The sequence below is a fragment of the Fibroporia radiculosa genome, assembly GCF_000313525.1.
Source record: "Fibroporia radiculosa TFFH 294 genomic supercontigs, scaffold45447, whole genome shotgun sequence".
In the NCBI taxonomy this organism is placed as follows: Eukaryota; Fungi; Basidiomycota; class Agaricomycetes; order Polyporales; family Fibroporiaceae; genus Fibroporia; species Fibroporia radiculosa.
In genome coordinates, this window is record NW_012133098.1 from 1 (window position 1) to 10,721 (window position 10,721).

At 49.5% G+C, this 10,721-nt stretch overlaps 3 protein-coding genes across 3 annotated transcripts; 2 read left to right on the plus strand and 1 right to left on the minus strand.

The window, feature by feature from the left end:
• Window positions 1-2,113: 2,113 nt before the first annotated feature.
• FIBRA_09464 (uncharacterized protein) lies at window positions 2,114-5,372 on the plus strand (the record flags this gene model as incomplete). The annotated part of the gene is made up of 12 exons (XM_012321759.1): window positions 2,114-2,337; window positions 2,392-2,500; window positions 3,089-3,274; window positions 3,328-3,465; window positions 3,522-3,826; window positions 3,901-4,045; window positions 4,097-4,255; window positions 4,322-4,510; window positions 4,579-4,710; window positions 4,770-4,885; window positions 4,970-5,144; window positions 5,208-5,372. The coding sequence occupies 12 exons, from the start codon at window positions 2,114-2,116 to the stop codon at window positions 5,370-5,372; spliced, it is 2,043 nt and encodes a 680-aa protein (XP_012177149.1).
• Window positions 5,373-7,309: 1,937 nt separating this feature from the next.
• On the plus strand, window positions 7,310-7,962 carry FIBRA_09465 (uncharacterized protein; the record flags this gene model as incomplete). The annotated part of the gene is made up of 3 exons (XM_012321760.1): window positions 7,310-7,442; window positions 7,501-7,613; window positions 7,672-7,962. 3 exons carry the CDS (start codon window positions 7,310-7,312, stop codon window positions 7,960-7,962), a joined length of 537 nt encoding a protein of 178 aa, XP_012177150.1.
• A 602-nt stretch (window positions 7,963-8,564) lies between these two features.
• FIBRA_09466 (uncharacterized protein) lies at window positions 8,565-10,157 on the minus strand (the record flags this gene model as incomplete). Its single annotated transcript, XM_012321761.1, has 2 exons — window positions 8,565-9,377; window positions 9,438-10,157. The coding sequence occupies 2 exons, from the start codon at window positions 10,155-10,157 to the stop codon at window positions 8,565-8,567; spliced, it is 1,533 nt and encodes a 510-aa protein (XP_012177151.1).
• Window positions 10,158-10,721: the final 564 nt, after the last annotated feature.

A 10,721-nucleotide genomic window follows, 5' to 3' on the forward strand; every position in this document is an offset into this window, starting at 1 on the left:
TATCCCTCATCCTGCCAAACCTCCTGAGTCACCACCTCCACTGCCCTGACTGCACCGAACAATCCCAATATCCTTCTTACTCCCGCCTGACATCTCCATCAGTTTCCAATTCCCATCCAACGCGCTATTCCTGCTAGTCTCGGAGGCCCGACCATTGCAAGTCTTGGCGTTGTGACCCAAGCGCATCAACTTAAAGGTTTACCTGTTGGCCCTGTATTGTATGTCTCAATCTCCGGATGATGGGGTTTTGTCTTTGAAGTCAAGCCCCCGGAATAAACCTCCCACTGGAAGATCCCGATTGGATTGTCATGAGATCGTGAAACTTTGAAGATGATGAAGGGTGGGCTTTGCTCAAAGGCATTTTTGTGTCAAGGTATCGCAGTCATCCCCGAAGGCAGAAGCTTTGAGGGCTTCGAATGTTGAGTACAACTTGAGGCATGCCCATGCGCTACACGGGCCTATCAACACCCTCAAACTGCTATCAGCTATAGCGGCTCAGTTTACAACTCTAGTATCAGTGTAGGACTATAGCGTGTATAAGTCCTAGTAACAGTTAACCAGTTGAACTCTTGATCCTCAGTCATTAAGTCCCTTAACAGACTCTACCCAGAGGTGGGGGGAGTTTTGACAGCTGGTGGAGAACCACTGGCCGGATTCCCTTACAAGGGTTTAGATCCCCACCTCTAGCACTCAACTGCCAGGGCTACCATCAGTGAGTCTACCACATACCTACTGGTACATAACATCCCTGCACTCCTGCACTCCTGCCTCTCATGAACCTTAACTTATGATGTGGTACCCAGCTAGCTATCCAGCTAGCTAATGTCTCTATTCCAATACTGCTAGCCACAACACTCTGACTGTCAAACTACTGTACCTACTGTCTACATAGGGCCTTGCCCTCAAGGACAATAAACAAGATTCACAAACAAACAAACAATGACTGGTCTACCTCTTCCAATATTGGGCAGGGGGGTTTCTCCTTTCATCTTGCTCATCTGCTCTAGACCTTGTACAATCTATTCCTGGCTGATCTTTTTCTGATGCATTCTATATGTTTCTCTCATATCTAATTGTTGTCATTCATCACTGATTCATCTCAGTATTTCACCTCCATCATCTTATCTACAGTATAGGGACATCTTTGCAATATAGACCCAGTTGTCTATTATCTACTTCAGTCAGTGTGTGCTCTTTAACTTCCCCAGTTAGGGAAGCTCAGCCTTAGTTGGACAAACCCTCAGTATAAGTCCTATAGGACTTAAGTATCATGAAGCCTCAGGATGCCTAGTCAAGTTCAAGTGGAACTCCTGATTCTCCATCATTCCAGGTCCCTTAACACTCAGATATGCTATGAGCTAGAATCTGTGATGTCACACACAGCATTATATACAGATCTCCCTGCATCTGATTACAGCAAATGTTATGTTGACAATTGAGGTAAGTAAAAATCATAGTGACAGTCATACCCATCATTTTGATCACCAGCCTCTATTCACATATGGATCCTGAGGCATTAGCAACTACTATGTATACACATGCATGGGAACTTGAATGGGAAATCACCATGATGTAGAGTGCTGTGCCACTAATAAGTTTCATAACTGGAGGCATACAGTACATGACCAGTAAGACCCAAGGCCTCAGGCATCACACTGAATGTCAAGCTATGCATATTTCAGTGTCTTCAGTATCTGATTGTGGCCACATAATGATAGATTCTAGCTCACCTACTAGAATAAACTCATACTAGTTCAACCTCAACTCACTGCACACTCAGTTGCAAGAACATCACTTCTTTGAGTAATAGAATTGGGACCTCATATCAAATTTCGGGCTGCAATGAGAAGACAGTACCGGAGAGACTACTACCAGATGATGTAAGTCGATTAAAATCAGGTTGAAGTTCATTAGGCGCGAGCTTAATTGAAGTCAACACTCAGTTAGCGGAATGAGCACGTGATACAAACAACTAGGGCAGTGGCACTTTTCCTAAGTCCTTCTTGGACTTCCTCTCGCCTCTTTCAGGTTCCTGTTCAAGCTTCTGCTCTTACGCTTGTTCTTGTAACTACACAGCTGGATTCTTAGCTAACTCTAGCGAGGTGCAACCGACATGCCGATCGTGCAGTTTGCGCCATTCTCGTCGCTGGTGCAGCCTGCGTTCTGGCATGCTCTCACGGACCTCAAGATCGATGTCCTCCGTCTGTCCGACGAAGCTATCCCAGTTTCTGGTTCGTACTCTTCTGGTAGATCAGTGAAGGACAGAGAGACCGGGACCGAAATTGCTCTCGGGTGCAACTTGAGCGTCGGCGGTGAGGCTTTTCAGACAGCGGTTCAGTAAGTGGCGCTATACTCTTGTGATCCGAGGTCATGAGAACAGCGATCGTGCAGGGCTCCATCGCACTCTGTGCCTGTAACAGGCGTATTCAAGAATTTCAATACAATCGAAGAGTTCAAGGCCGCAGATAAAACTGCGCTTTTCAATTCGATTGCAGATGAAGTGAGTGTTTTGCCCTAAGCGTCGGCCTCATACCCAGACTGCCTTTCATGCCTGAATGAGCGGATGAGAGTTGTATCACCATGAAAGTGAGACTCGATCGTCCCGCAAACGCGACGAAAGGACAGTATCTTCAAAACTTTTATACTATCCCAAAACAACAGTAAGATGTACTGTGTATGTGAGTAGTGTGCTACAGGATTTTCCGTTTCCCTCTAGAGTATGAGAGCACACAACACTTATGCCCTTCATATGATCACTGGAAAACTATGGAGGTATCTTTGATGTGCTATTGACCGGGACATCCACGCGTAATATCGCATTCACCCTTTTCGTGTATGCTGTCGTTCGTGCAGAAGATCTTTGCCAAGATATCTTCCACTATTCGACTACTCCATGCTCCTATTTCAACCATGATCCATATTTTGAAGTCCATCTACGTCGACACCTGCATACAACGACGACTGTTTAGCATTGAGTCTGGACACAAGAAATGCCCCAACTCTCGCCACATATACTAACAAAGGGGCAGTCTGGGAATGAGATTAGGATTCGACTCCTCTTGCACCTTACTAAATTTGCATATCATAGATCTGGAACAGTATCGTCGTCGACCGCTCAACTGCGCTCCTAACTCGCTTCCTGCTCATTACCTTCGCTGATCTCAAGAAATACAAATACTACTATTGGTTTGCGTTCCCAGCATTTGTCGCCAAGCCCGCATGGGAGATTGACGGGGAGTGGAAGCCGGCAGGGGAGGAATTCGATGACGACACAGTGAGTGCTGTCATTCAACTCCCCGCAACTGTCACTCATCCACTTGCAATCAGTTATCCACTATCCAGAGCCACGTTCAAACATCCCCCACGCCTTTCTTTCTCATTCGCCCCTCGCAGAAATGCGGCGTGCCGGAAATTGCGTCCCTAGAGCAATACGACGAGTTCTTCGCTAATGTTTCGCCCGAACAGGTGTCCTTCACGCCGTCTCTCCGCCTTTACGCCCTCACTCACCCACCCTACTTTAGCGTACTATTGCGTTCCTTGATCCCTCCGCGCTCTCGACGAACCCCGGCTGGCCTTTGCGCAACCTCCTTGCGTTCTTGCGAACAGTGCACCCTGCATACACGTATCGAGTGCTCTGCTGGCGCGACGCAGAGCTCCCAGTGAGCGGCGCATGGAAGAGCCGCTTCGGCGTCGTGCATCAGGGCACCGGCGAGCTGGCGAAAGATGCAGAAACGACTAAGCCGGCGGCGGTGGGTTGGGAGAAGAACGTACAGGGTAAATTAGGTCCACGCATGGCAGACCTGGCACCGATGATGGACCCGACAAGGTGCGTGTCTCGTGCGGTGTTGCGTAGATGCGAGGAGGATGGGGCGTTGGTCGCTGACGGCATGCGGCGTGCAGACTCGCGAATCAGGCGGTCGATCTGAATCTGAAGCTCATGCGGTGGCGCATTCTGCCTGCGCTTGACCTGGAGAAGGTCGCTAATACAAGGTGCCTCCTGCTCGGCGCGGGCACGCTGGGTTGCTACGTCGCTCGGACACTAATGGTGCGTTCCTTCCTTGGCTTGGTATGGTGGATGTGTCATGACAGAGAGTAGGGATGGGGTGTGCGCACGATCACGTTTGTCGATTCGGCGCGCGTGTCGTTCTCGAATCCCGTGCGCCAGCCGCTCTTCGAATTTGAGGATTGTCTACACGGCGGCAAGCCTAAGGCCGCGTGCGCTGCGGATAGGCTGAAGAAGATATTCCCTGGCGTGGTGAGTCGTGTTCATGTCCTTGACGACCAGAGCTATCTTGACTGATGCACGCGCATGCGCGCACAGAACTCCACGGGACATAACCTCAGTATACCCATGCCCGGACACCCAATACCTTCAGGCTCGACTGAGCAGACGCGGAAGGACGTACAGACGCTCGAAAAGCTGATCGACGAGCACGATGCCGTGTTCCTCCTCATGGACTCGCGCGAGAGCAGATGGCTTCCCACTCTACTCGGGGCGGCGAAGGGCAAGGTGTGTATCGGAGTGTCTGTTGAGGGCGAGGACGCCCGTTGACGAACTTGACGCCACGAACATCATAGATCGTGATGAACGCAGCGCTCGGATTCGACACATTCCTCGTCATGCGCCATGGCGCGCGTGCATCTTCAGCAACTGCGGGCGGGACAAGGCTTGGGTGCTACTATTGCAATGATATCGTCGCCCCAGCAGACGTAAGCTCCCTTCGTTCTTGGACGACGCGCATAATCGGTGCTGATGCGTGGGTGTGCAGTCCCTGACCGATCGAACGCTCGACCAGATGTGTACGGTGACTAGACCAGGCTTGGCATCGATCGCGGCGTCGACGGCAGTAGAGTTACTCGTGTCGTTGCTTCAACATCCAGAGGGGTATGTCGTCTGAGTCTTCTCTTTTTTCCCCTCCGCTCTTCCGACGCGCGAGGCTCTCTTCGGAAACTAACGGTAGCCTCGTAGTATCAACGCGCCCGCGCCACCACCTCAAAGCGGATCCGGTACATCAGGCGATGCACAGGCGTCCGAAAGCGTACTGGGGATAGTGCCGCATCAGCTCCGAGGGTTCCTCGCGCAGTTCAGAAACCTACTGATTACGGGAGCGGCGTTCGATCGGTGCACAGGGTGCAGCGAAATGGTGCATATCTTCCAAGATCGCTTCATTCCTTTCATGAGCTCTGACGATGTGATATTTGTGTAGATAATCAGAGCGTACGAGGAGCAGGGCTTTGAGATGCTGTTGAAGGCATTCAACGAGCAGGGGTATCTTGAGGCGTTGTCGGGGCTGGATAAGCTGCATGACGAGGGAGAGGCAGCGTTGGAGAGTGTGGATTGGGATGAAGATGAAGGGGAGGATGACTTCTAGTGCAGCGTATGAGATGATGCGGAAGACGGAAATGAAGTGTACTACTGCTTTTACCTAGATCTGCGACTTGTAACGACTTGGATGATCTTGTATGCACGACTTGTACTGCTACACGTGTATGTTTATGATACCTATTTGTTTTCCATGGATGAGGTACTCCATAGGGAGGGGGACGCGTGATCTGCATTGAAAACACGGCTTTATCCCCATTTACACGCCATCCGTATACAATGACGCTGCACGATGACATCAAAACACGTCTGCTGGTCGCATGCCGCAATCCGGAGCCTGATGAGGATACCTAAATTCCAAAATTTATCATCATGTCTAGGCCTGACGAACACTAGAAGCAAGCTCATCAACTCTAGCCTGCGCCTAGTACAGAGAGCCGTTCAAAGCACAAGACCCGTTTGTTGCTCATGCGTACTGATTTAATATTGCGCGTTCTATCAATGTCTGGATGCATGCAGTGGCCGCTATAACACCCAAATATGCAGCTTAGACGAGCTTGAATGGTCAAGTCATACTACAGGCTAGGGCCGCCCCTCGGTATCGCTAGTATGCGATTAAAAAAGGCAGGGGCTCGGTACGCATCATCTTTCAAGACCCCAGCGTTGCGTAGTATTGATCCTGAGTATACGTGGAATGTTCAGAGATGTCAAGTCGAAATGAGTATCATTTCAAGCTCTACTTAGCAAGTAAGACTCTTGCATATAACTGATAACTCGAGATGCGCGGACGTTAGGCGCCGGCACTGACTTGCTCAGTTTGATCACCATTACCTGCTTTTTGCTTATTGTATACTACTGTAATCTTTTCTCGCGATAATCTTCTGCATACTAGTATCATCCTAACTTCAGCAAATGTCACGCGGTTTTTCTTCTGCCGCCGCGGTAATACCCTGACACGACTCAACCTGCTAGTATTTCAAGATAGCTGGCCAGCCCTAGGAAGACCGTCCGCTTTACATCCCAAAGAACCAAGGTCGTTATTTGAGCTAGCTCGACGTATCGAGGCGCTACCAGTAGTTGCTTTATACTCACAGGCTACATTCTGTGAAGAGTGTTCATTGCAGCCTAGTGTTCTCAAGATGTTTTAGTTATTCTAGACTATGAGTGGAGCCTGAAAGTTTAGCGTACTGATGCATCTAAAACGTGTGCTCTCGGTGTATGCTTCTCGGATTGAGTTGTCTATCGTGGCGACCGTATCCGGTACCATACGGCACCGTATGTGTGAGTTCGCGACGGATCGTGTCGGAGAAGGCTAGCTCGATACATGTGAAGCCTAATTAGTGTTTTCTGCGTCCTCCTATTTACTTTGTAAAGCTAAGCGCGGCTTATAACCATGGACAAGACGATCCTGAAGCCTCGGACGCTCGTGGTCGCGGTTGGACTAGTTCCCAAGATAGGCGCCGGAACTTGTGTCTTCGATGATACCTTCCGTCTAAGGTGAAATATCTTGCCAGTGCTATATGATTCCGTCCTATTTGATGTAGCCTTCGTGTCGAAAGAGTGAGTGTTATTTCTCTCTCAGGATGATCAGATTCTCTTGATTATACCAAAATCCTGTTTTGTGATTCTAATTCGCTAGTCAAATGCATCTCACTACGCCAAGTCCAGTATGAACTGAATGAGGGAAATCCCCCTTGCGACCGCTTTGCGCGCGCAGGAAACGCTAGCGAGCGGCAGAAGTAGATTTGATTTTCAGAGGCGGCTGGTACTCAATAACGTTTGACAGTCGTTTCTTCCGACCGGAATGACGAATTGGCGCACTCAACATATGGGTGCTTCTGCGAGCACATGTTTAACCCCTTCTACCTGAAGCCTAAAGCGCGTATCTGAGAATAAAAGGCTGGGCTGACCATGGCAGAGACCATTGCATAGCAGAACACGATCCACATTCTACTTCCCGCATCGTAAATACTTCTGCTGCTTAACATGTCTCCTAGTAACATCGCTCACGGCAATCCCAAGGAAGGACATGACGCCCATCCTCAGCCGGACCACATAATCCCTCCTGGGGATGACCACGTTGTCCATCCTGAGCATCCCGACAGCGCCCACATCGACGGTTTGTCATTTTTCCTCATTTTTCTCTCTCGCAAATTCTTACAATGCCTTCTCGTCAGTGCTCAAGAATGTGATTGGCGAGCATGTTCCAAATAGCAACAAGGTCGTCGTTCGAGGTGTGACCCAGCACAATACCATTCCGTTCAACGTGATCCTATACAATTACCTTGATGTACGTCCCGATGGTACATTGCACTCATGGATTGTCACTGACGCCTTCCCTCACACAGATAAGCGGTAGCATCAATGGCCAGGACCTGGACGTCGACATCGTCGTTAACCTCATTATTCCTATCATCGGTAAGCGTGAAATCGGCAAGATTCACGGAAACGTCCGAGACGGCCTCACCCTGAATGTCAATGTCCACCGCATCGCCACTGGGAAGATTACTTTCAAGCTGGAGCACAAGAACCAGTTGTGGGCAGACGTTGCGCTGAAGACCGAAGTTGGAAACTGGAACAAGAGCGAACACTTAATTGACGGTATGGTCACCTGTTTGGATGAATATTTGGTTTACTGATCTCAAAGGTTCACCGATGTAGATTAGTATGTATCCTCAAGAAGTGTGAGCATCTGTGTACATTTATGAATTGATGACTTGTGCCCATGACTCCACCTATGCGAGCAAACTACAATAAGGGAATACAATTGTTTATACACGACTCCGGTAGCCGAATAGGGCAAATAAACCCTGATAGATTTCGAAGTGTCCAAATTGCATGCCGAGCGATCTATCCCTGATGCCCTAGTATCAATGAAAGGCGTCGCGGTCTCTTCGAAACATCTGACCATGAGTTTGAGGCCGCGCGGCGCGAGCAAGACTGTTGATAGATGCTCATTAGTTATTCGTCGTTCTTCAGTCCGAAGTCGATCCGACCTTTGGTGCCCAGCATCTAGTGTGATTGTATGGCTCGGCTCTTATCACAACATTTGTTCGTACATGTACATACAGGCGGTACCGTGAAATCCAACTAACGCGAGATGTATCTTAGAAATTTGACCCATACATACAACCTACAGTAGCAACGGAAGAGATCCCCCGACAGCCATTCCCGGTTCCAAAGTACCCAACTAAATTGCATGGTAAAATATACCACAAAGCGTTCTAATTGGTCAATTTTCCTATGGCATTTCCTCCAATCCAATCAGAGTCAAAGTCTCAGACACACGTTGGAAGTATAGAATCACTGAGTCGGGGTTGCGACGCGAGCTGTCATAGCCGAACTGCAAGTGCAATTTACCATCATACGTCCACAACCGCATAACGTCAGTATTTAAATCAGCCTTGGTTCCCACTAATAGGTCCACAACAACGAGTTCTCGATGCGACGTCGAATGTCCAGTAGTATTTGAGGATTCCACGGGGTAGCGTTGAGGCAGGACCTTGGTACAATCGCCCATGCTGGTGATGAAGGGTACATAGGGCTGACCCGCAACACGAGTGTAGTAGCCTTTAACAATGACTTCCCGCGCTTCCTTGAGAAATGTCCACAAGTATGGGGACTGTGTAAATGCGCTCGAGATCTTCTTACATTGTCCGGCCAATAACCACAGCGCCGAGAGACGGTCTGCAGAACTCGCGGCAGATCGAGGAGCATGAATGAACATCGTTAACATTCCGATGCGAGTCGCGGTTTCATATTCGGTGCTGTTTGTTGTCGGCTGAAAACGCGACGAAAGGTCCATTGCAAGCGAGGCGTTGAAATATAAATCGTCGTCGGTTGCATTCTGCTGAGCTTCTGGAGTCGTGGCATCTTGAATGCACGCTATAGCCATGGCGGCAGTGCAGACGTGTGTAACTGTGACACCACGAGCCTTGCAGGCACGAAGGATCTTTGCGCTCTCTGAAGGTGACCAGGCGTGATGAAGAAGGGTTGGCTTGAACATGGCTTTGCCAATCGCGCCATCAACTTGAAGTGTAATCCCATGAAGAGGCTGTGAAATCCGAACGCAGGTGAGTATGCGAATGAAGGTGACGTTTTAGGGTCAACACACCTTCGACGACCCCTCCATCAACTCATCAAAGGCTTGCTTCCCTTTCGCATACTCGGCCGGGTCGATGTCTGGTATGAGCTTCTCAAGCGGCTCCGGAATCTGCAAGGGCTTGAGAGGAAGAGCAAAAAAAGCCGCCAATTCCGCTTGCGCTCGACCAGGACTCGAGAGCAGCTCCAATAGATGACGGACAACGTTCATCCGGATCCGCGCGTCCGCCACGAAGTGCGTGGTTTGCATCCCAAGAATGTATTGGCCCTCGGCAATGCCGACCCCCTTCGACCAAGAGATAGCGTATACAGTGGACCGAATGTCGAAAACATGGCGGGGATCAGGGTTCACGTACTGCACCTGGAGCGCAGCGGCCTCCGCATTCCTATCCCGGAATGTGCTGAAAGCGATCGTGCTCTTCGCATTGTGGACTGCGGAGGCTTCGGTGATGGGCGTATCGCAGACAAAGTGCGGGACGGCTCCTGTAAACGAAACTCGAGAGGCAAGTAAGGGATGGCGGAGGCGGATCACCGCAGTGGCGAGAATGACCTCCTCGTCATAGATTGGATGACCGGCTGGAATGTCGAGAGGAACGATGGTATGGGAGTCGTTGAAGCCGCTGCTCTGGCGTGGCACGGCATAGCTTAACTCGGATTCTCCTAGCGGACGGCTAGTGGTCAAGACGCTTTCGGTCAGGCTGGAGAACAAGGCCGTAAAGTCGACCTTAGACATCGTACTAGAAGTGATTGAATACCAAAGTCGTCTTTTGCCCGCTCCCGCATTATATACTAGGGAAGTTCAAAGTTGACGCAGCTGGGCTCGCAGAAAGTTCTGCGGCGCAGATGTGGATTTAGGCGCTGAAGAAAATGTTAGTCCAGATGCAAAAACGAGAAAATACGTATATGTCTCCTGCTTATCTAATGTCACACTCAGATATACGATTGCAATTACCTATGAGCATGTTTTGGGGAATCCTAACTTCTTCTGCATGATATAATGCCTAACCAACCACTGCATGATAGATACATCCACTCATATGCACTGTTTGCTGCCCTCCGAGAGGCATTCACACCGCTTGAGAGTCTCGAGGCAATATATCAACAGCTTAACATTGACATCGAGATACTTCAGGCAATCAGGACAACTCAATACTTGCGCGGATGTGAACGCGTTTTACGCCTCGGAAATCTACATCTGGCATGGGAGTACCAGAAAGATCACAGGGATCATGGATGATTTATACAGATGCTGCGGGTATCTCCATATGTCTTCAATATCATCCTCACTCTTATTCAA